The sequence below is a fragment of the Eutrigla gurnardus genome (genome assembly GCF_963514095.1).
Source record: "Eutrigla gurnardus genome assembly, chromosome: 14".
Lineage (NCBI taxonomy): Eukaryota > Metazoa > Chordata > Actinopteri > Perciformes > Triglidae > Eutrigla > Eutrigla gurnardus.
This window is the reverse complement of record NC_139937.1, coordinates 9,463,042-9,489,557: the sequence shown is the minus strand read 5'-3', so window position 1 is coordinate 9,489,557 and position 26,516 is coordinate 9,463,042. Positions and strand designations below refer to the sequence as shown.

At 42.7% G+C, this 26,516-nt stretch overlaps 1 protein-coding gene across 1 annotated transcript in view; it reads right to left on the bottom strand.

Moving 5' to 3' along the window:
• Positions 1-26,516, bottom strand: part of adamts16 (ADAM metallopeptidase with thrombospondin type 1 motif, 16) — a gene marked incomplete at its 5' end in the record, with an annotated part of 47,412 nt that overhangs the window by 5,200 nt on the left and 15,696 nt on the right. Inside the window, 13 exons of the mRNA XM_084027423.1 lie at positions 8,645-8,771; positions 10,384-10,519; positions 10,722-10,966; positions 11,054-11,177; positions 11,483-11,613; positions 11,760-11,932; positions 12,974-13,122; positions 15,754-15,849; positions 18,591-18,744; positions 21,472-21,609; positions 21,904-22,009; positions 23,894-24,053; positions 24,909-24,992. Coding sequence (XP_083883549.1) covers positions 8,645-8,771; positions 10,384-10,519; positions 10,722-10,966; positions 11,054-11,177; positions 11,483-11,613; positions 11,760-11,932; positions 12,974-13,122; positions 15,754-15,849; positions 18,591-18,744; positions 21,472-21,609; positions 21,904-22,009; positions 23,894-24,053; positions 24,909-24,992 — 1,823 coding nt within the window. The remainder of the gene's footprint in view (positions 1-8,644; positions 8,772-10,383; positions 10,520-10,721; positions 10,967-11,053; positions 11,178-11,482; positions 11,614-11,759; positions 11,933-12,973; positions 13,123-15,753; positions 15,850-18,590; positions 18,745-21,471; positions 21,610-21,903; positions 22,010-23,893; positions 24,054-24,908; positions 24,993-26,516) is intronic.

The window sequence follows — 26,516 nt, the reverse complement described above, 5'->3', positions numbered from 1 at the left end:
AAATAAATGGAAGCAGACGGGCCAACTAAAGTCACAGCAATTTTTAGAGACGCATCATGTCTTTCAAAGAGCTGAGACATATTTGGACACATTACGCGTGCATTGTTGGCTTCAAGTGAAGCGGGGATCCGATACGCCGACTTCTTAATTTGTAGTTCCCCATAAATATTTCAATACTCAAACTACAGGATGTCTACGATGTAGCATACAAGCTTGTAGCGGTTGGCTGATATCATGGGTTTAATATGTAACATTTACCTACTGATGATGAAGGTTTTACTGTGCCAGATGATAAAGGTGATATATTAGAGCTTAAATGATTACAGGAGGGCATTTACTTATGCCATTGATTTATCACCTCAGTGACCCCACTGGCACGGCCATTATACTGATTAATGCCATATCAGTTATTATAGACCACCTTGTGATCTTTGCCTTGGCTGTTATTTGTAAATGGGGATGTTGGAGGATGAGTAAGCATCGCACCCTCTAGACAGAAGCATGGGGGATCAGATGTCCCGCGGACAGTGTCGGATAGCCTCTGTGGTCTGAATGACTGGCCGTCTAGATGCTCACCACAGGCATTAAATAACTCCTGACTGTGTTAATGGCTGTGCCACTGTGCGCGTGTTTGGGCTTTCGAGTGTACATGTCAGTGTGTGTCCCCCTGCTTATATCAGTGTACGTCCGCACCGTGAGAGAGAATGAAATCATGCTCTAAATGTAAGCAGGCATCGGAAACCTTTTTCTTTTTTTTTTTCCATGATGTAATGCCCGTTCAGTCCAACTCACTGTGTGCAGACACAGCAAAATGAAATAACTGCCTCAGAATAGTCTGACCTGCAGGGATGGACTGATGACCACAGATAACTTGTCTAGTAGCATGCGTGTTTTGGTTGGTTGGGTAGGCGGCATGTACAAGGATACTTCACTGCCACCATCATTACTGCATCCTCAACTCAAACACAGAAATCCATTAGTGAGCAAATATGTTTCCGTTTAGCTCAAGTGTTCCAGAGTATATCAGGCATTCCACAAGCGTACAACGGAAATCAATTCTGGTTGATTAAACCATGGAACCGAGTTCTGCAAACAACAAAGTAGCCATGTCAATTTCTTCTTCCCACGCACATAAACACACATGCGCTCACACCTAAGCGGCCCCAGCTGTAGATAACGAAGGAGATAGGCGTGTTAACGGTTGTGAGATTACTTTACAGCCACCATTATTACTGCTTCCTCAACTCAGTGTAAACACACAGATCCATTAGACAGTGAATATGTTTCGGTTTAGTTGCTCTAGATGACACCAGGCATTTCACAAAGGTACAACTGAAATCAGTTCTGGTGGATTAAACCGTGACACTGAACTCTATTGTAGCAGGATGTACAAATGAATGTGATCATCGGGAACCCAGACACCACAGCAACACTGTAACGATATTATATGCATGTTATGAACGCTTAATATGAAATCTGTGGCCTGTATAAACCACACTAGTGCTGCAAATAACTGTGATCAGAGTGTAAAAGCATGGAAATAAAGCCTGGAGGTTTAGACTGCAACCAATAGGAAAAAGACAGATTACCTCACATTATTACCGTGCAAATTTTCTGCTGTAACACAAGAACTTGCTTGGTTTAAATATTTGTAACTTTTGCCAGAATATTTGATAATGAATAACATAGTTGGGTGTTTAAATAACATCACCTCGGCAACTTTTTATTAATAAGGGATGTAGTATTTTTTAAATTATGCAATAGAAGCCATTGCCATTCATTTTATATTCTCAATTAAAAACATTTCGGTGGTTATGATTACAAATTCATAGATTAGCAATCAATCAATACGGCACATGTTACTTAATGAACAGCAAAGGAGCCATGTACGTTTCTTTTCCCCATGTTTCCATGCACACATACATACACACACATGCGGTCACACCTAAGCAGCCCCAGCTGCAGATAATGAAGGTGATAGGAGATGAGTGTTAACAGTTGTGAGATTACTTTACAGCCACCATTATTACTGCTTCCTCAACTCAGTGTAAACACACAAATCCATTAGTGGGTAAATGCTGATAGGGCTGGTTGGTGTGTCTAACTTTGAAAGTGGAGAAACAGAAGGTAAGAGAGAGCAAAGAAATATCAGAGGGGAGCATCGTCATCTTAGATTATTTATAGGTGACTTTTAAAAGATGCAGCGAGACAGACAGACAGACAGACAGACAGACAGACAGACAAGGAGACGGAGTGTGTATGTTTGTTATAAAGCCACAAATCCCTGGTGAGAGATTGGAAGTGCTGTAACCAGAGCACAACAGAGTTTGAATGACAGCTATCTCTCTCTCTCTCTCTCTCTCTCTCTCTCTCTGTGTCTCTCTCTGTGTGTGTGTGTGTGTGTGTGTGTGTGTGTGTGTGTGTCTGCGTATGTTGATGTCACATCAAAGTGTCCAGGCCATTAGAGTCATGTTTACAGCTCAGCCTAAAGCCTGAATTCCAACAAAGCAGCTCCATGCAGAGTATGTGTGTGTGTGTGTGTGTAGATGGGTTTGAGGTGGGACAACAACTGACCTCAAAGGCTTCATGTATGCCTCTGTGTGTGTGAGAGAGAGACAGAGGAAAAGCAGAGTCAGACAGTGGGACAGACAGAAACCGAGGGGGGTTAGGGGGCAGAGAGAGGCTGTGCCCTTTGCAGACAAGTGGGGTGTGTGTGTGTGTGTGTGTGTGTGTAGAGGTGGATGGGAAATGAAGCATCTGTTGTCCCTACACTATCCTGAGACATGAGTAAGCAGTTAAGTACCGACTGAAATGTATGGAAGCGAAACAGTCACTGTCTGTGGCTCCCGGATAATGGCAGTGTGATCACACACCGTAAACGAGCAGATAAAGCATGAATTGTTTGGCCTCTCTGCATAAACACACACACACTGTGATTAAGAGTTTCCCCCGATGTCCTCCTTGATGTATTTCTTCTCTCCTCCTGGAATGTTTCCTTTCGGGCTGCTCTATATCCATTAACTAATCGAAACATAATTCAATTTCCCACTGTAAACGTGGCACAGAAACATAGTCCACATGAGTTAGGTGCATGTTCCTAAATGTATGGAGTAATATGTCCATTTGTGTTATCTGATATCTGATGTAAATCATTGACCAATGTAGTTGAGACCATTCAACAAGTCTTGTTTCAATATACTGACGTTTGCAGTGCGCATAAATTGAGTTGTTACGGTTCAATATGACATATTTTACGGGGAAATATCAACTTTTACTGAATTTATTGTAACCCTGTGGTTGCCAAATTATTTCTGTCATGACCCCTTTGGAGGCCGAAAAAATGTCATGCTCCCCCTCGACGAGTAAATTGATTACATAGTTATGAATCAATATTGTGTATATACAGTATATATATATATATATATATATATATATATATATATACAGTGTATATATATATATATATATACTGGAGAAACTAGTGACAAAAAGAGCCACGTTTGTTTCTTAATGGTTTCTTTTGTGTAAAGTGAGTGTAAAATGGAAGTTAACTCTGTTCAAACTGAGGGTTTTATTGCAGTTTCTTGACAGCTTGCTTATATTTTGGATTTAACTACCACGTTTGATGATGGGCATCACTAGTTTTCTTTTCTTCCATGTGAAATGTGTTTCCTACAAGGACAAAAATGCTACAATGGCCCAAAACCTTTAAGAGCAGATATGTGCTCCAGCTTCAGAAACGATGCCCATTATAAAACGCATTCGAAAAAACAATGGAAATGTGCTGCAAATGAAGAAACATGCTGCAGAAAGCCAAATCAAATACATTAACTGCAAACCAGCTGCAAATACATAAACGGTACAAAGTCAGAAGCACACAAATCCTGAAAACATTTGGCTTATTTCTGTCTTTTACCATACTGTCAGTGGCGAAGCTTCTTTCCAGTTAAAATGTTCCTTTACTGAGCTTTAATTCTACACTATAAAGTGATTAAAAATGGTGTTGTTTTGTAAAAGATACCGTGGGAACCGTAATTACTCCAATACAACCCAACAGTTAATAACGTAGACTGTAGGCGGAGTATAGTGGTAGCCATCCTAACATAACATTTGGGGATCTTTTTCATCCAAGATGCCTGACAACTCTGAGAGCAGACATTTTTGCCTGGGTGGGGATAATCTGTGAAGCTGGCACTGGTGCGCTGTGCTCACAGTAGGCTACCCGTTCTCTTGAACATATCAGTGAAAACAAAACAGGAACGACTGCATAAGAATACTACACATTAGTACACACAATGAACCACAATTATTTCAAAGAAAAGTCGGTCCTAACAAAGCCGTGGAGGGACATGACCTCCTTTTCTGATGACTATATATATATATATTTATATATTATCTGTCAACGCCATCACTACTTTATGTCAGTGAATATGAGACAGCGCTGTGGTCACCACGAAGGATTTTCCAAGGATACCTGTTCCAAAACGGAGACAGACACAAAATGAGCGAGAGGGAAAAAGAAGGCACTGACACTGCTATGCAGAGGAAAAATCCCCCTTAGAACAGCTGTTGGTTACCATAAAACATGAGATAAATGGCAACACAACTGTGATTCCATGATTTCAGTGCTGATTACATAATATTGGTGCCCTGTATACCCTGTTTTTTTTCCCGGTAGGTTATGGGACACCACCAATGGAATGCAGATTATGGAAGAGATTACTTCATAAGCAAGGAGAGGACATTCGAAAGAAAAGTATCCCGATCAAAAGAGAAGGAGACTGACAATGAAAATGAATATACTCTTGAAAAAAAAGTGTATATATTAGACCACTATACCTTAACTACCTTAACTAAAAGTATTTTTACTGCAGTGTTGACTGGGTGGGGTGTCGTAGAGAAAATTGGGGAGTCTTGATGAAAGGGTGAGAGAGTTTGGGTGGGAGTGAGTTTTGTAGTAACCAAACACCAGCACTGTTCCTCTTCTGCCCTGCTCTGTCTTCTTACAGTGTGTGTGTGTGTGTGTGTGTGTGTGTGTAGCAGCTGATGGCCAATCATTCTGCTCTTGGCAACATGATAGCAGCAGCAACACCATCCTGTGCAACTTATTTGATGTATAATTTATATGCATTTGATAAAAACTGCACCAATACCAACCAAAATACCAAAATACAAATCTGCACCACAGATCCCTCAACACTCAATTTGGAGGCTATTTGCTATTTTAACTGCTTCTCAAAGATTGAAAACAAGTATACCATGCTGCACCTCAGGCATATAGTAAACACAGAAAGTGACTCACAACAATAGGCACACTGATGTTCAAGGGCAACGATGCAATAAGGCATTGTTGTCTGTCTTCTATCGAGAACTAATGAGACTTCTTGAAATATTTTTAAAAGGCTCGACTTGGCCACAACTTAACAAAACAGTTTTACATGCAGGGGACAAAGTCACATATGCACATAAAAACAACAGAATTCTTCTGGACATCCACATGCAACACTGACCGAGATGAGGTCAGTGTCTCGGCTAAACCGCTCTCTGCTTGTAAATCAAGGCACAACTTGTCAGCGGTGTCCACTTCATTTGCAAGAATCTGGCTGATATTTCAGACCATTGCGAAGAGTGTACGTGAGAATACTCAGAATAGAGGCAGAGAGGAATTGACGCCTCAACAGCAGCTGTCAAAAGCCCAGAGATAAATGCTCTTGTTGTTCCTTTGGAGACAGGCATCTACTATGCTCTGTTACTCTCCTGGTCTATCTGTGCAGCGGTAGACCTGAGAGAGTTCTACACATACTCTGTTTTGGTTGTAGCCTCTTACCCTGTGTTTTGTGCCTAGCAAATGACTGCAGACAGTCAACTACATAGGGAGTTAAAAACCATTACCAGAGGTAATATTTTCAATTATTTTACACAAAATGTAGGATAATTGACCGTTTTGCTCCTGGGGAACACTGATTGTCCAATTATAGCTCAGCAATTGAACAAGGCCTTGCATACATGTCGAGCTTTGGATTTCTCTGCAAGTTGAATCGCTATGCCAGGAACTGTAGTAAAACATAAATAAAAACAAACACCTTTCTAGCCTTTTCAAACCCAAATGGTGGAAAGAAAAGAGTAAGGGATGTGAATGTAAGCTGCAAACATAAGCATGTCGGGTTAACTCACTCCCGACCTACAGAAGTAATCTTGCACAGAGTTCCTTGGCTTTAAAAACAAAAAAACTATTTTCATCAACAAATTCTCCCCCTCTCATTATAAGCAAAGTTTCTCCAAGAGTGTCTTTCACTGATTTGTTTTCTGGCTTGCGTTTTACCCTTCATGACACAGTCCAGAACAGCAGAGACGAGGGAGGGACATTTCCCCTGTGCGTGTGCGAGGGTTCATATGTGACCTGCCTGTCAACGGGCGCGCCACTCCCTATGATGTCCGCAGCATCGGCTCGTGTTGACGGATCTTTGATCATCGGCGTGTCAGGGGTATAGACAGTGACCGAACCGACCGAGCTGAGCCAAGAACCCACAGTACCACACCCCTGAAACCACAGAACCATTAGTGGGTCTCGCTCCCACTCTCTCTCTCTCTGTCTGGTATCATCATAGAAATGTATAAGTGCCACTCGATCTGACAGCAGTGGCATTTTACAAGGTCGATAAACGTCCTCTCGCCCCCACAGCATCCTGCATGTGAACCACGCGACGATGTTTCCTACTTTGGTTCAGGACTGCAAATCATTCTTGTTTCTGGTGCACCGCTGTGGGAAAAAATATTCTGAGAATCTCAGGGGTTCGGAGGAAGAATCATGCCCCATCATTTCAGCTGCTTACAGCACTGTTTCCTTGACTACATTCAAAAGTGATGTCTCCGGTGGGTCTCGATAAGGCATGAGAACTGAACTTTTGTTATGAGCTTGGATCCCACAATGATGCTACACGTGAAAAGGTTTACAGTTCCTTGGCCTGCGGAGTTAAACAAACACAGAAGATAACCATTCCTGACAGTTGGTGAGGTATCACACTGAACTGGACGAAGACACGGAGAGAATATCCAGTGGGACTTCCCCTTCTTCCCCATGTCTGTTGCGCATACTATAGCCAAAATGTAAGATATTTTTCATTACATGAGAGGAAAATGTAATCACCATAGAACAGGTGCTTTACTGGGCTGGGAAAAGGGTGGATAATACAGCTATCGCTGCCTGACACCCTTCATTCTCTTCTATTATAAGAAGATGGTGTGGGAAGTTTGACTTCAAGAGTTGACCATACCAATAAACGGCTCTTTTTGAAATTACCTAACAGATGTCTAGGTGTTATAGACCAATAACACATGGCGGTCAGGAGGAGTGACAGAAGAGAAACGTGAAAGGGACAGAAGGTAGAAAGACAAAAGACTAACCCCCCAATAAAGTGAAGTAGGATGAGAGACGAAGAAAAGAAATGACACAGAAAAAAAGGGATATTAAGACAAAAGTAAAGAGAATGCTTTTTAAATGACTAAAATCAAAATACTGTCCGCAAGAAAACGCCTTCAAGTGTTGTGAACTTGAATCACTATCAACCTATTTGGCTGGTGGCCCCAAAAGCTGCCTCCTCAAGTTCCAAACATGAATGTGCATGTACAGAATGTCGAGCAGTAACAGCCAACAATATTTTTGGCTGTCACAGAGCCTACAGTACGCGACGTAGCCCTTCCACGCTACGCCAATTGAACAATTGAATAATTGACATACCCCAAAGTCTGGAAGTCTAGATGGGCCAACTATTCTGTCTCTTTCCACCCAAAAGAATGCATCAGGAAAATATGAGGAAATGTCTGCACTGTTCAAATACTATTTCCTAATTACATCCAGATTGAGAGCCAGAATATAGATAGATACCAGACAAATGTATTGATGAGGTCATTCACAAACGTTTGAGGCCACACATTTGTATTTGCATTACTATGTTTTAAGTCAAGTAATGAGTTGGGATCACATCAACTCTAATCTGAACAATAAGAGTCTACAGCCATGCTAGTAGCACTGCGAGGCTCTACCCTGTGGTCCTTGAGCCAAATGTCAGCATTTTAACATGCTCAAGATGACAATGCTAACATTCTGATTCTGACAGGATAATGTTTTCCATGTTCACAAACCCGGTTTAGCATGCTACCATTTGCTAATTAGAAATTGTTATGAGTGGTGCGAATGTCAATTGGTTTGCATGCGTATTCTTTAAACCTATGCACACCATGGACATCTGTACTTAATTGAATGGCAATGGATCAATGGTTGCCAAGCTATTTCACTGAACAAATACAATTTTAAACCTGCTAGTGTCCCGAGAAGAAAAGTCAGGGGAGCACTGAAGTTACTCGGCTTCATCTACAGGGGACCATGAATGCCCGGACAAAAATATGAATACATTAAATTTTGCTATTTCAATTTTGACCAAAGTGGTAGACCGACAAACTCCCATACCATTCCTATAGCCATGATGCTAGCATGGCTAAAGACAGCAGAGGACCCTTTAATTTAACAACAAAGGACCCTTTAATTTAATGACAAAACTACAGTTACTGAGTCGATGTATTTGCGTCACTAACCACCATCACCATGGCTGGCAAACACAACCTATGGAAGAGAAGAGGGTCTCACCTGCTGGGACATGGTTGGGTGTTGCAGGGCATCAGTCCAGTAGCTGGTTTGGATCTGGGATTGCAGTAGGACGTATTCACTTGCACTCTCAGGTCTTTGTAGCATGCTGATTTAGTGTTCATCTGACCTGTATGGGTGATATAGCAATAACTTCAGGCACATCATCAGGAAAGGAGATATCATTTTCATCTTGACTTGCGCTCTAGTCCGTCTGCCACTTGGCTACTATGAAACAGCAGTAAAACAAAACTGCCAGCTCATATTAACAGCGATGGATTAAAAAGTTATGGAGAGGTGTTACAGATTATTGGCATTGATGTATAAAAACATCATTGTTATTGAGCTTGAAGGCTCATTCTTGATCTTGGAAACAGCAATTTGGCAAAAAAAGCATTCCTTGGAACTGAGAACAAAACAGCATTGTTGTGCAAGTCTTAGTGTGTCGAGCAACTTGTGTAGCTATCAAATGATTGCACATTATATACCTTCAATATGTGAAATCCATTTAATTATGTTTCAACATTTTACATGCGAACATGTGAACATACGTAAAGAACATTTTTTTCTGTTAATCTGTAACATCCATCCATCCATCCATTTTCTACCGCTTATCCTGTATTTTAGGGTCACGGGGGGGCTGGAGCCGATCCCAGCTGTCATTGGGCGAAGGCAGGGTACACCCTGGACAGGACTAATCTGTAACATGAAAAACAATAATATTTTTTCTTCACTTATTTTCTTGGAGACTAAATTTGGTTATTACTGGCTCAAATGTAGATCTGACAGCTTTGTTTGATTTACGGGGAACTTGAATCCCAGCTTCACAGATCAGCTGAGTGGTATTTGGCCTTAGGCATGGTCAGTCTGCACATCCTAACTCATTCAGGTCAGTTAGTCAGTCAGTCGCACTCTCTAATAAAGCAAACGACCCCCAACCCATCGTGGCCTACAATCAGGACACAAAGAGGTGGAGGTAGTTAGGGTGGACCGCAACAGACCAGGGTGGGGAACTTTAACCTGCAGTGTCAATCAATAGGAACTCTACACTGGAGGCTTTGTTCACACTCAACGCAGGCAAGCACACACACACACACACACACCGCACGCACAAACTTTTGTCGACTGACCTCCAGCCTCAAATCACCATGCCAGGGTCTGACCACGTCATTACAACAACTCTGCATTTGTATATGTCTCCTTGTTTAATACTAGGCCTTAGATGGGACAAAGACCACTGGTCTTTGTCATGCATGTGTGTGCTTGCTTGAGCATATCTGTTGGTGTGTGTGAGTGCGTGCGTGTGTGTGTGTGTGTGTGAGTGTGTGTGAGTGTGTGTGAGTGTGTGTGTGCATGTAATAGCAGGTCTCCGGTAGAACATGAAGAGGTCCCACCAGTCCCAAAGAAGAGCTACTCATGTCCCCTCAGTAATGCTGGGAACTCCATTTAACCTGCAGCTAAAAGCCTTATTACAGATCAGAGAGGTCACGCTGAGCTTTAGATGCTGGCCCAGATTGAAGATCTGAGGGTGATTTGTGTTTTTCATCCACACAATAGACTTAAAAACACTTTTAGAATTACCTCTCATTTTTCTTGTATTGAACATTTTTAACAAATGAAAAAACAGCTTACCGCACAACGGATTTGATGTGAGAAGGCGTGTACCACATTTGATTACATTTTCAGTGAAATATGATAATGCAAAGTACAAAATATGTTTGGTCATTCATGCTTACACTTACCTCCGGCACACGTCGCTGAGCACTGGGAGCGTATGATGGCCCACGTATAATTGTGTTTGATGTGGTTCCCTTTCTCATCGGCTCTCTTTAGAGTGTATTCCCAGCGTACACCTGGGTTCCAGCCCTGCAACAATATCTGCAGGAGAGAGAAGGTATTAAGAGCAATGAGCAAGGACAACAAAAAGTAGCACAAATGCATAAACACAAGTAATCATGGGAAGTAAAGAAAGTAAATCACAGGAATAAAAGACAACTAGTTGCACAAATGCATACATAAATTGGCATATTAAATGTATTATGAGTCAAAACAATATTTTCTGTGTCCAGGGATCCTGTACCTCTATGACTAGTGTCTCATTAGTAGGACCAGTTGATATGAGGCTCTCTGGTCTGTTGTAGGGCCTCTTGTACTCAAAAATAGCTCCGGCGATGGGGTGTCGGCCTGGCCAGTCCACCGTCCAGTGCCCGTTCAGGTAGTAGCGTCTCTGTGTGTCCCTGATTGCCAGGTAGGAGCTGGATGTGTTTAGTTCCATCACACGGATACTTCGGGCTCCTGCTGGGATGGTTACCACCCCAGAGTACTCTGAGAAAGAGCACAAAATATGAAACAACACACACACGCACACACATATTTCAGATGTATATGAGCAATAAAATGTCTTTGACTTACGGTTCGTATAATGCTGCTTGGTGTACTGTCCTTTGTAGATCTTACAGGTGGAGTTGTCTCCTTTACACACCCCGCAAGCATCAGGCACAGCTGTGGAGCCCAAAACACGGTCACAGCCCACTCTCTGTGGGGGGGAAAAAAAGTTGATTATGCACATAAAAAGCAACATGAAAGAAAATAAATCACATCAAGCCTGTCCCGTATGTGGTGACGGGTCAACATGTTCTTTTTCATGACCTTGAAAGTGGTAATAAAACAGCACAACAACGGTGACTATTGATGCCATGCCACTCCTAAATCCACTCTGAATGTATTGCTCAACTCCAAAGACCTCACATATGATATCATCTTAAAAAAAAAAAATCAAGCTTATAATTCTTTCGGTGAGCCACTGTCACTGTCTCACTGCTTGACATTTAGAAGTATTACCTCACACAGTCCGTCAATACAGACGTTGGAGCTGTCCTGTGAGCAGAGCGTCCCATCCTTAACTTTGCTGGCCAGGGCAAAGAAGAAATCATAGCCTTCAGCAAAGCAGTACAGCTTACATACATCTTGATCTGGGAGGAGAGAAAAGAACCACAGGGGCCACAGACAACAAGCAAATAGTTTATAATCACGATGTGGCTCGTTGGTGAAAGCCTCCAAACCAAAATCTCCCTTTAATCATTTCAAATAATGAACTAATTTTGAACAGTTGTCTCACCATCCACTCTAGTGTACGGCCTCCAGCTGTAGTACCATCCCCTGAACTGTTTGCTGTTGAACTCGGCACACTGCTGCGCTCTGTAGCCGGTGGTGTTGGGGGGGCAATCCTCAGTGTTGCAAAGTTTGTACGACCTGGAGGAGCCCTCACAGAACTTCCCTCCGTAAGCAGGTCTGCAGAGAAGGATGGAAAAACATGTCTACCCTTGTTGCACAATATTGTAAGTTTGATAGTCATTATTTCACTGGAATCATTTTCTGAGAAATGTCCTGATTTCCTCTCATGTGTGTGTGTGTGTGTGTGTGTGTGTGTCTGTGTGTGTGTGATGATATTTAACACATGCAGTACAGGTAATACCAGATTGCAATGTGTTAGCAGAACTTCTGAGGAAGAATAAAAATACTTTCTCACACAAAAGTGTGTTAAATTCCAAAGTTCATTGAATTTAATTGTAATTCTGTGTGCCGGCTAAGAGGCGCTGGACCGTATACTTGGCTGTGTGTGAGGGTTCCTTTGTGAAGGCTTCTCCAATCACAGGTGTATAACCCCAGGCTATGTTCCTCAAAATCCCTTCCACGGGACAATTACACCTTCCAAAAAGCCTCTAATCACATTGTCACGTATCTCTTGCTTGCTCTCAGATTCTCTCTTCTTCTATCTGCAGATCATCTTTTTCTTCTTTTAATCCCTTCTCTGTCAAATGTCCTAATCCCCCCTTTTGCCTTCCCCTTTCTCTCTAGCTCACCTTGCTTGTCTTTGTCTTCCTTACCCTCAACCACCACCATTTCTCCTCAACACTCCGTCTAATTTAGGTCTGCCACTTGTCAGGATCTTGGCATGACGTGATAAAAGAGGAGGCCCCGGGATTTGGGACGGGGCCCCCTGACCCACTAGCAGAGCAAATCATTCTGAGTGACTGATGAGTATGGGGACTAAGTGAGCAGATAAGTGATGAAGCATCAGACCCACGTGAGTGATCCTCACTATTTCAATCACGTGTCTTAACATACTCTTGGCCTTGAGAAAGAACCTCTGTACCAAAAGAGTCCCGTGATAAATCTTAGTGTGTCCTGAAAACTAGGAAATTATTTGATTTGAAGTAGTTTTGCCAATGTATTAGCCTTGTTTCAACTGCATCATATCAATCCATTTTACAAGCACTAATATGCACTATTGTGCTTGTGTGTCGGGACTGTCATTGTGTACATCTCTACCTCGGGTTGTTGCACTGCCTATCCCGATAGGTGACTCCACTTTCACAGCTCCGCGAGCAAGCAGACCAGGACGACCACTCCGACCACTGGCCATGCTGGGGACTCGGCCCCTCGTCACCCTGCTTCACACACTGGCCCCTCCGACACCACTAGAGCACAAGAGAGAGAGAGAGGAATTATACGGGGAGCGGAGGGAGGGCAGAGAGACTGAGGCAGGAGAAAGGAGGCACACACATGCAAAGTGTCATAAAAGTGTCAAAAACATACGGACTTTCCAACAGACGCTGCCCTTTATCTTCTTTATGATGACTCTCTGTCAAACCACAGAAGAGGTCTGTAAGATATAGCTTTCGGGGTTTAACTGCTGTCAGAAAGGTTGCGGTCCAGTCCTGGTTACATGCTCACAATCTATCAGTGAAACTCCAGTGGTGCTGCTTTTTGGACAGCCACTACCTTGAGCTGTCACCAGCTAGAATGCACAGAGCCAAGCCAAACACACAACTGAAATGTGGAAAAAACTGTCTCATACCTGACAAGGATATTCTCCTACATAGTAGTCTGTCATATTTGTGTTTAACTTTTGTTTTTCCAGTTTTTTTTTTCTTTCATGAAAGTAAGATAAATATAAAAACAAAGCAGACTTTTACTATGCACCCCCACCCCTCCCCTTTTCAACTCTACAGGAGGGAACTTCTGTGGGGTTAACCTCCTCAGATCAAGACCAAGTGGCTTTCCACCCATGCACATTGCAACATGTGTTCCACGATGAGGCAACTAGGCAAGAGAGGCAGGAGAGGAATATTAAACGGAAAGGCAAGTTATGGTTGTGTGATGTGTTGTGTCCGTAGTGTGCTGTATGAGATGATGGAGGTGCGACAGGAAGCTCAAGCCTCACGCTCCTGAATCAAGTTATTTACTGCATGCACTTCAAATAAGGTCAACCAATCACATGCTCCGAAAATGAGCAGCGCTTTACTCAAAATCCCTAAATGTAATGTGAGAATCTAGACTCACTTAAAGCAACATTATGTCACATGGCGGTTCGCTGGTGCAGATTGAACTGGATTTGTACATGTCAAGATGACATCAGTCACCGTATACTCAACTGCTCGCTGTGACCTCAATAACCTTTGCAAGCACACACACACAGACACACACACAGCCCACTCGTGCATTAGTGTTGTTAGGGTGGCATGTATCGCGCTGTTCCCGTTCTCGCTGTGTGTTCTTGCCTGCCACGAGACACACACAAGCACACGCAGTCTCACACGCCCCTCCAACTAATCCTGCGGTCCTTGACTTAAGAACTAGAACAGCTGATTTCCCCTCAGTTTTCCCCCTGCGGCTGAGTGCCACGGATTCCTAAGTGAGCCTGTCATTGTTTGTGTTCAGTTAATTGTCCCGTGGAGGGAGAGGGCGGAATTAAACCATCAAGTTCAATATATTGAAAAGCAAATGTGGATGGGCTGTCAGGGGAGAGAGGGTATGAGAGAGAGAGAGAGAGAGAGAGAGAGAGAGAGAGAGAGAGAGAGAGAGAGAGAGAGAGAGAGAGAGAGAGAGAGAGCGAGCGAGCCTTGGGGGAGAATCATCTTGAAAGACGTAAGAAAAGAAACAAAGAATAAATAAAGAGCACAGATTGCTTCTTGGCCCGAGCCCCAATGGCATATTTTTGCCACGTCAGCAACAAACCAATCGCAGCTGCTCCCTGAGGTAAAATAATGGAGGGAGAGTGTGGTACCTCTATCAGAAAGAGGGATTTCACTGACACTGCACTCAAATGAACCCAAAAAACGATAATAAAACCAATCCACACTCTTGGCTTAGTAGCAGTAGTATGAATTAGTCTGCACTGGGACAAAGGTGTTGGTGGGTATAAAGATCCTGTTAGACAAAGTGAGTGGGAGATTCTGCACTACGTAACATTAAAACACTCAACAAATGTTACTTTTATGATACTACCGTATCTCCATCAATTCCGTTCACCACATAAAAAGCATTTCTCTTTGTTTGGAGCAATTAGCTCAGTTAGAGTGGTATCCCTTGGAGGAGGAATCTATGCGTGCATCTATGTGTGAGATCTTTTTACGAGCTCTACTCCTCTCATACTAAATGTCACACAGCTGATAATACTAAGCAGGAAAGTGAAAAAACCCAATGATGCCTTAAGGGAAAATCCAAAGTGAAATTGAAATCACTTATGTCATTAGTCTCGCACAGCTCAGTCTGGTTATGTGCAGAGAATCTGAGAGCTGTCACTTTCAATGATCTAGTTTAAATTGTGTTGTTGGGCACATTTTCACCAAAAGTGCAAATAAATGTTTGTGAGAGGCTCTTGTTTGGTGGCTTTCATTTGTAGATTTATTTGTTGGGAGGTTACCATGGAGCAGTGTTCTGGCAACAGTCGAGTAAACAGGAAAAAAAAAAATCACATGCTATCCTCATTTAACAGAACAGGCTAATCAACAAAGTCACTTTGGAAATGGGGCATGATTAAAGGATAGTTCTGTCCCCTAAACGGATGGTGCATTTAAAAAATGATTAATGACTTCCCAAAGAAAGAGATATCAAGCTGCATGTCCCTGGTAGCTGCTGGAAGTATTTAGTATGACCGCTTGAGTTGCCTCAAAGGCGATGGATAAATTGGTTCAATAGAAATGAATGGGTTCTCATGTCAGTCATGTGATGACTTACCCAGCCCCTTCCACCTCTCTCTCACACACACACACACACACACACACACACACACACACACACACACAGATATACACGTGTTAAGTCACCATGTCAGGGCCGCAGGCGGAGCCTTCAGCAGCTGGCATGAACTTGGTCTCACACTTCCTCCCAACACGGTGGCACCACAGAGCCTTGCAGATGTCCTGGAAGAACATGGGAGAAAGGCAAAGAGTAGATTATGCGACAGTGCAAAAAAATTAGCAGTATCAGTATCCTCCTCACAACGGCTGTAAACACATCTAGCCTTGGGAGGGACAATAAAACATGACAACATTGTTATTTTGCCACTAGAGGGTTATTGAAAGATGCTGAGGGAAACTTGCTGGAACCAAGATTGTCTGAATAATGATCTTCTGGCAGGCCATCAGTGTGCAACAACCTTGTATCTCCAAAATATTTATGCTTCAGTAGCTAGGATAACAACATTTTACTATCCCCCAGGCCTTGCATCACTTATAATAAGAACAATTGCACATCCATTGTTTCTGCAGCAGAATGACTAAACAATGAGAAAGCTCCAATCAGTTTTTTTTTTCATGCATTGCCTGACATACATTACCATCTTACGAGAAAAGAAAAAGTGAACCTGCACAGGATATAAACAGAGATAATGCCATGCAATTATGTGCATTAACAGGGCACAATTGACTTAAACTGACATGATGTCATGGCTGTGTTTCTCAGCAGTGGTCTGAAATATTCAGATGGGAGTGCCGGGTGCTTTCCCTGCTCACATTGCCTGAGAAACATGGCCTGCTGCTTTTTAACATATCCACTCTATTACTATCTGAATGACTATATCAGATTTTGACAACTCAGTGCAGATGTTGACAGGCACCTTGGCCTCAGCTTGTTGCTGCCAATAGCCACCATGGAATCCATCCCAAGGCCTATTTGTCCAGCTGTTTTGCTTGCTCAGGCCTTTTGTAGCAGTACAAATGGAGTAAATGAGAGATCGGAGGAAAAAGTGTCCAGAGTGAGACAGAAACTGAGTCACAGATAAAAGAGGGGAACATCCCCCCCCCCCTCTCCCCAGTATTATTTTGCTTTTTGCAAGGGTAACCCAGCTCTATCTAACCACATGCACCATGGAGAGTATCATTTGGGTCCTCCAGCGGTACCTTGTCTTGACAACACCTGACAAAAAGTTTAATGAAATATGAATTCTTTACGTGATGAACTGCACAGCTGAGGCCGATTCTCGTAGTATGTTTTTATGAGCAACAAGTGTCTAGAAAGGCAGTGCTGATTGGGGATTTTTGGGTCCCATGCACCTTGCTGCTACCAGGTGCATGAACAAAACCAAAAGCAAAACCACGAGGGAGCAATTCTCAAATATCTTATAGCCTAAAGAAGAATGCATGGATGTTTCAAGGTTTAGAAGGGTGGGCTAAGTAGGAAACCATGTGCTGATATCACAGGGTGTCCAGCTAATAATCTCCGAAGCAATTTAAAGCCCCTTTCACAACTTTTTCCAAAAGGTCTTCAATAAAGCAGAAAACCTTGATGCATTTGAAGAGGAGGAATAAAAAAACAACTTTTCACCAGTCCTATCCCATACGCCAATGCATTTAGTAAGATATATAAACAGTTTCTAACTTAAATTAGCATCGACGTGGAATAAAGGCACACACAGCCAGCCTGGCTATGTCACCAAAGCAAGGAGCAGCTCGGATAACAACACACACAGAGGGATAGTGATTTCACTTTCTGCTCAGTTAGACCTTACTCCACTATGTCTTAGTAAATAGTTGTTTTTAAACCATCCATCCATCCATCCATTATCTGTAACCACTTATCCTGTTCAGGGTACTTGAGCCGATCCCAGATGACTTAGAGAACTTAATCATTTTAGTGTGGGGATACCCAGAGATTTACAATGTCCCACGGACAATTTTAATTGCTTCACCCTTTCCTTCCAAAGACGTTACAACATCCGGCTTAAATGTCAGCCAAATTGGCACAGGCAAAATCACCAGCTACTGTGAGGGGTTTGCAGTGCTCAAAATCCATTTATCTTTGTTTTTACTTTGTTTAGTCAGCGAGGCTTACTGCTAAACTACCGCAACTTCATCAACATCATCAAAGCAGCACACAGGTTTTGGTTGCTTAATAATAACAGGAGCGACATGAAGTAACCTCCCAAGCATTTCCCACATGTTTTAGATGTAACATGTGAATGGCCCCTTAGATTCCTATCTGCCTTTTATTTTGAGGTTAATGAGTTTGCATCCACACATTTTGTAGTGCTGGATTCCTGTGGCAAGAGTGAGCTGTGCCAGAATGGCACCAAAACTATTGTCAAACCAAAAACTAATATATAGCTATTTACTCCTTTTATTGGAAGGGCAGGTACATCTTCAGGTGAGGTTCAGGTTTTTTTTATTTTACCATGTTTTGACCCATGAAGAACATTGAAATAATCCAAACCCTAGATGGGCTCAAAGGCAGGATATGTCAAAGTGTAACATCGGCAGTAATGAGACAATGGGAGAGCAACAAGAAGAGATTCCCATTGGCAACACTCCAGTGTATATTTAGTCATATTTCTTGGGCAAAACGATTTAGAACTCCCTCTGTTTATTTTGTGTTTGCGTGTGAGAATACAGTATGCACGCATATGTGTGTGTAGAAGCACATGGGGGAATACAATCCGAATCAGTTTCTCTTTTCCTTCCTTTATTCTTCCTTTTTTTTCCTCTACCTAATTCCCTCCATGCCGCTCTCAGTTCCTCCCTCTGTTTTTTCCGAAGGAACAATCGCCACCACATTGTTTTAAGACTAATAAAGCGCTCACATTTGAGTGGGTGTGCTGGGGAAAACCCCAGAGAGAATTATAGCCTAGCATGGGATTGCACAATTGAGTCAAAGAAATCAATTTTACCTTCTTAAAGTCCAGGGTGCAGAGTTTGGCCTTCTCCCCAAATTGCCATTTGCACTGTGTGTCTGCATCATACAGCTCACCAGGCAACTTCTCGGGGTACCGATACTCCTTGACTCCTCTGGGTTCGTCTGATAAGCACACGGCCTGGGCAGAACTGGAGGAGAGAGAGAGTCCAATAAAAAAGTATGTAAAGAAAAAGAGAGGTGAGAATAATGGAGAGGAAACAGGAAGAATAAAGAGGCCAACAAAAGCGGCAGATAGAAGAGCATCAGAGCAGCAAGTTGAGAAGATTCAAAGTGAATAGGTCAACAGAGACCAAAAAAAGAAAGTAGGGAATAAGAGAGTAAAAAGACAGGATTAGATACGCAACATGCACAGACCTTAACAGTCAAACACATGTTATTAAAGTGTAAGGTAGCTGGTATTTAAGGACTCCATGCTGTGCGCATAGAAATTCCACAACAGGGAGCATCAATCCACGATGCCCCATCGTTTCCCACTGTGGAGAGTGCTGTTAAGAATTGCCATGGTAACATAACAAATTGCCAAACTGCCAGACCCTGAGAGCAATGGCTTTAATGCATCAAAGGCTCAATTATCACAGACATTAACAAAAAAACAAAAAAAATCCTTGCCCATATCGCTCATATTCCAACGCCAGCAGGGGGTTTCCAATGTTAACTGATATCACTGGTTACTATACAGAGATGTTTTACAGCTTATACGCTGCAGTCGAGGGAATATAATACAACAATATGGTGAAAAGTGCATGAAAAGGCGAAATATGTTGGAACAGTTCATCATGCTAGTGAGTGGTCATGATTGCTTTAGCAGAGTGTGTGTGTGTGTGTGTGTGTGTGTGTGTGAGAGAGTGAGAGAGATCTTCTATCGCTTTATAGGACCTATGTGTCGACAGAGAACAATGGCTGTTCTGCAATATTCTGATATTCTACATTATTCACATAAAACGGTTTCTGAAAAATACATTACAGTTACAGTATACACACACACATCAGCAGGCATATAAGTAAGGCCTGTGGATAAGCATGCACTCACGTAGGCAGGCTCTCCTAAAGGAGATCACAAGCCCAGTGTAACAGATTCCCTTCAGAGCAGCTTTTACTGTTTACGAACGACAACGTGAAAGGATTAAAATAAAATATTTCCCAAAGCTGAAGCTGTGAGCACTTTACGCCACAAGACTATCACCAGCTGCTGATAAAAAAAAAAAAAGAGATAAAAATATGAAAAAAATTAAATAAATAAGAAAAGCACACATTCTTTTCTTGTATTCCCTGCAGATTTCCTGACTCACATCTACCAAACTAAAATGTTTGGGCATTTTATATTAACCATGGTTTGTTGGTATGGCAAACACAAAGACAGGGAAATGTTATTTGGCAAGTGAAAACTGCTCACACACACTTGAGAGCAGGATTGCTCTTCTTTTGGCAAGAAAGCAAATCAGACAAAAGTTTTACAAGAGACACAGAGATGTCTCCTCAGATGCCGGCTATAAGGTGGCCAACGGTCATGTATGAGCCTGGGAAATGGACTCTCAAGAGAGGCTTGTAACTTTCATGAATCACTGGCTTTCCGATGGGTTTCACCAGTGTGAGCAGGAAGAAAAAGAACATCAAGTGGCTTTGAATGGGATTTTGCCTCCCCTGCCATGAAAGTTGTTCACCCATTTTAGGCATTACAAAGAGGTCCGATAAAGCATCTGACTATACATACAGTGTTGTCACAGACCACTCTGTCATAGCTTACTGAGGAGATGAAGATTTAGGGGGACTTTGATTTAAACTCTCTTGGCTGACACAACACTCCCCCTCCATGGCAGACGGAGGTAGAGACATTTAGGAGTTAACTCAACAACACACATTTAGCCAACAACATTTAAATATCAAAACATTCTGTTGATTGCAATTAGGAAAACATACAGCATGTTCTATCAGTCAATGATTATACAGGAATGCAAGCCCTTGTTTCAGTTGTGCAGAGATTACCCTCCACGTGGCCTCAGGGGGGTGATGGGAGTTTAATATAAGGCTGACAACCCTAACAAGGGTGAGGTCACCCCAGCTCTAATAACTCAGCGAGGAAATACACTGTCTGTCTCCACCACTCCGAGAGGGGAGACCTGACAGTTCAGTTAACACACTGGTAAATTTAGTGGCGGGCACCGGCTCTGAGCTATCTCGTTTCAGGCACACACGCACACACACACACACACACACACACGCACACATGCACAGACACATAGAAACACAGCCAGACACACGGACGCTATGTCTGTGATGCTTGTTTTCCTCACTTGATGAGCAGGCAGTCTGCAAGGAAACTCATTTTTTTTTTTTGCATTTGCACTCGCATATGCGGTGACACATAAAACATACAGCATGCAGCCAGTGAAACAACTCTACAGGAGAATAGCAGCACCACATATCACTTGCTATGTCAGCTACATATTTCATCCTCTCACACACGTGCAGTAGTAGGCCCGTTGGTCCTTGCTTTTGCAAAATCAAGTCTTGCAGTAGTTATAGGATCAGAGCAGCATTTGTAACATGTTTTCTGATCAGTAACACATGTTCAATAATATCAACATAGTGCATGTTAAAAGTGATTCTTGCTAAGGGGATGCTTGCCTTGATTTCTGTTTTATAAACTGATAACTTTATGTCTTTGTTGCATGAGCACTAAACAAAGGCTGGCATGAGGATTTACTCATTACTCGTCAATATGCCATATGGATGTGATGGAGCTCTTAATTAGACTATCCAAGCAGCGATACACATATAATTGCTTCTTGAATCAATTATTTTGGCATCGTTGCAGCACCACAATAAAGGCAGGAATAGAAAATGCGACCGCTTACTTGAGGAAGCGGCTGAGGTACTGGCGGCTGCAGTCGGACCAGGAGAAGATACCGTTGTGGCCAGCTAACGTGGGCGACATGATGTTGCCCTCTGACTTCTTGCAAAGGTTCCCTTCACCGTCATGGACCATTCCAAAACTGGGGAGTGAATAAAATGTTGGTGAAAGTGCTCCATAATAATGGATTCATATGATTTAATCCAACAATAGGAGACAGGTGGCTGTACCATGTAAGTGGGATTGTTGCAAATGTGTTTGTGAGCAAGCGGAAAATGCAACAGTGCAATATGGGGACTTTTGCCCTCGGAGATAATAAAACAAACGACAGTAAATGAGGGGGATGAGTGATGGGGAATGGCAAAAATGCAAAAAGGCCCCTTGCTGGATGGGAACCAGGACATTGTGGTTCATGGGGGGGGATTGAAATCCTTACTTGTGTCCGGATTCATGGGCGATGGTGAAGGCCAGACCCAGGCCTGTGTCCTCGTTAATGGTGCAGCTCCGGTACTTGCTGCACATCCCACTGATTGGTGCGAAACCTGCAAAACCAGAAATGCGAGTTTAATAGTTTTTACATCACACTTCAATTGCTTCATCGGTGGTAACTCACTTAATTCTAACATAAACTGCAAGTGATTGATTACAATAACCACTGTCAAGCTGTGTTTACTCCTACTTAGCAAAACGGGGAATTTGTAACTCCAGCCGAATTCTCACAGACAGGAAGCACCAAACTCACTCCAGTCAGAGTGGTGGTGGACAGCAGGCATAAGAAATATCAAACACACAAGAACTGGGTTAAAACCCCTCCATATGATAAAATATGGCTCCCTGTGGAAACATTCCTAGATCCCCAGCTACATTTCACTTCACTTCAGAACATTCTTTATCTGTCTTCACTTCTTTCTCACGTCTCTCACTCTCTATTAAACTCCCTTTTACTATTTAGTTCCCTTTATGCCTCTCTATGTCCATTCTCCTTCTGTCTATCTCTCTTGACACACACACACACACACACACACACACACACACAGACACGGCACCCCTGGCTCTGAATCAAAAGGGATAATACCCACGGGGGCCTCCCTTAATGTTTTTGTCTCGGTGTCTAAGGGAGAATTGAGCCTTGTGTTTTGTTATTTTACGGCTCTAAGTCATTCGCCATAGCGCACAAACCCCCCCCAAAGTAATGTTCTCATGTACATCCCTAATGTGAATAATGATATTAGCCACAAACAGGCAGATTAACTGTGAGAACTGCCATTTGGTTCCTCCCCCCCCCCCCGTCAGGCAAGAGGTAGATTATTGAGATTATATAGTGGTTTTGAAATATGGAGGAAAACATTGAGGAAGAGGGTTGTAACAGTAGTGCAAATAAAATGTTATATACTAAATGGTAGCACTAATGGTCATTTGGGAATTAGTCAGAACTAACTCTGTTTTGACTGCATGCACGCAGGCACACACACACACACACACACACACACACACACACACACACACACACACACACACACACACACACACACACACACACACACACACACACACACAAGCACAGACCTTTGAACTGGGCTTTCATAGCAACGATTAGTGCTAATGCTAGCCTCAACACTTTGAAGTCAAAACTTAGGTCTGGGGTTTGAACGGTATGTGTGTTTTCTCATACGTGTGTGTGTGTGTGTGTGTGTGTGTGTGTGTGTTGACTGTGTTTCTCTGGGACATACAATGGAAGTTTTTCTCACAGTGTGGAAGACAACAATGTGTTTGCACGGTCATTACCACAAACAAGCTGTTGTTAGTTTGTTAGCTGGTTTACATGATAACTGAGTGCGTGTGTGTGTTCCGAGTAGGCTTTGTCCATACAGATATTAGCTAAAAAGCACGTTTTGAATGTCCTGTGATTTGAGTGAAAATATGATTAGCATGTGTCATTTTCTGACCATCTTCCTCTGCAATAGTGCAGCCATTGATATGTTTCCGATTTGCCCTTCTGATGCTTGTTATACTCATAACAGTAGCTTTTTTTCTTTTTATCTGCACATTACACTGTCGAGCTTAAAAAATCTGAAATATTTTGTTCAACATCTGGTTTGGCAGACGTGACCCTTGGTCCCATCGTGTGACAGAGGACAGAGGCACCTTCCCAGAGAAGGACCGGCAACAAGAGAGAATGTTTCTATCAAGAGCAAGAAACAAACACAAAGAAGGGAAAGGTGGCATTTTTGTGACTTGAGTCTTTTGGATTGTGTGTCACAAAATTTACTGGCATTTATATACTTTCCCACTTATCATTATTTGAACATTTGGATAAGCATTTTCCTCTCAACCTTGCTTTTTTCTGGTGTTTATTCTGGTGTCTCCAATTACACTTTTCGGCATTTTTTCAATTGCAGAATCGACTTCGCAATGTTTAAACCTACCAAGAGTGTCACAGGGTTCATTCTTCCAAGAGCAGATGTCGAGTCCTGTGAGGAGGATGGCGTGGTCGTGGTGTCGGCCCTCTCTGCCTCCCAGCGTGGACTGCCAGTGGCAGAAGCTGTTCAGTGTGTGGTCTGCATGGTGGTTGATCACCAAGCCATCCTGAGAGATAAAGCAGATACAAGAGAGACAATGTTGTCTTTATGGAAGGACGTTGTGAGCTCAAAGTGTTTAAATGGGGAAAAAACTGTCAGTCGCATGAATGACATTACCTCCCTCTTTCCTCTGCTTCGACGAATATGAATAAGACCGACTCATAACTTAATCAAATAAGAGAAGGTCATGCCGTGATATTTATTGCGTCGATGTGAAAGGGGACACCGATCAAGTAGTGTTGCTGCTGAGAGGACAAACGTCTGAGACATTTTTGCCATTTTTGGCATTCTTCCCACTGATAATTGCCTCTTAAGGAAGATTGAAATCTATTAAGATCACAGGTGGTTGGAAACCAGAGGCCATTCACCTCGGCCCGCTTGACTCTTTCTCTCTGACATTGCCCCACCTGTTTCTCTCTCCGCTTCTGTCCCTCTCCCTCTTTTTCTTTTGTACTCAAGCTGTCCTTCCATCTCCTGAGAATGTCCCTCCTGAATCTGGCAAAGATCCATGGAAATACCCTATAATTAACCACTGTAGCAGTCAACCACTGGAAAATCTCAGAGACCTGAGAGATCTGGACTTTCAGCCATAAAAAAAAGAAACAAACAACTTTGTTTTTGTATTCTTTTTTTTGCATTCCCTTCAGGTCTGAAGCTCCCACACACAGGACACACACTGTTCTCGAAGTCCATTCGACCGTATGAATACAAAGTAGTTCATGAGACGAATCTTTCACATCTTCAACCTCACAAACTAATTTGAAAATGTAGCTATCAAACCCGGTGTTTGCTGTTTGAGAGGCTGCATTTTTTTCAAATACCCTTTTCACCTGGCAATGCTTACATGCTTGGAGATGCTCACCTGCTCTTCGTCCAGAAGCACAAGGCCGACTATCACTATGTTGATGTTTCCGCCTATCGTACCGTCTTTGAAGAGACTGGAGACCTAGGGCACACAAGCAAACATGGTCACATATTATTAACACCAGTGTTCTCTCAAACACTTTCATTTGTCTTCCTTTCACAACAGCTAATGACTTGTCAATTTTGGCAACAAGGCGGACTTTTGAGCACGTGACAGAATGTGATTATTTGGGATATTTTCATCCATGGGTCAAGCTTAAGAGAACGTTATTAAGTTCTAGAGACACATACAACAGAGATGTCTGTGTCAAGTGTATGAGACAACACAGCTTGACATTCCTGTCGAAATAAGACACAAACCCCCTCTCGATGGTATTGGTGAGGCACGACAGCCACAACTGCTGTTCTCAATTCAGCTTCTTGTCCTCACATGGATATCTGACCATCAATCATAACACACAAGTGGACTCTGATCTTTTGCTCATGTTCACTCGCCGTCTTTCTCTCTCGCCCTGTGAATACCTCAGGTGCCACTCACTAAGCCCCCCCCCCCCCCCCCCCCCCCCCGCCCCCCACCCCACCCCCACCCTCGCTCTCATTCGTTCCTTATGTTCCTGATGTTTGGTCTTCCTCTGCACTGACTCATGAGAAGACACATGGCTGTGGTTTGTTACCAAATTCAAGTTGAATTCAGAGGTCAAAGAGGCAATCACAACCACTTAGTTTAAGTAAAATCTTTGGGAAAACCAGTACTTGACAGAGCTCCAGATTTGCTAGTTCACTAGATACAGTGAATCACTGTGTTTTCACTGCCTCAGAGAAAAAAACAATCACCCGTTGCCATAGAGCCTCAGTATTTAGTGCTACATCATGTACAGTGTGGTTTCTTAAATTTGGAATTAACACCTTTGAAGTTTTTCCACTGTGCTGCGAAGCACCAACATAAATCTATGCAAATGCTGGAATGGCATATCAGAGCTGGCAGGTGGGGTGGTGGTGGGGGAAGGGGGGGTGGTGGTAGGGTGTTTTCTGTGAAACTCCATCCTGCATTTAGGTGACTCCTCTGAGGCGGGCTGCGACCGGTCCAACTTGGTTCCTACTAGAGGGAACTGTGTTTTCAAAATAGACGGATTATCTTTGGATTTGTCAGTCAGTCATTAAGTAGCAAAACGAGCATGACGGAATTTGCTTGCAGATCAGCTGACGGGCGGACACTGTGAGCGTCGATGCGGCGATGATCTCACCCGGGTATCGGTTTCATGTTTTAAGATGTGCTCTTTCTGATAAGCGAGAATGGAGAGTCAAGTCACTAAACCCTAAGCTATGGCAAACCTCACATGAATTCATGTATGGCTTCCAAATCAAGTTCTGCTGATGTTTGCCATTTACATGCGACACAATGACGAATCCTGAAGTCAGGCTAAGGTGTGATGTTTGACATTAAAATGTTTCATTTGATGAGAGAAAAACATGTCCTAGCTCACATTTGTTATTCATAAGATATCGACTGCTAGCCTGCTCACAATAACAATGTTAACATGCTGACGTTAAGCATGTATCAAGCATGTTAGCATGCTAACATTTGCTCATTGGTACTTCACACAAA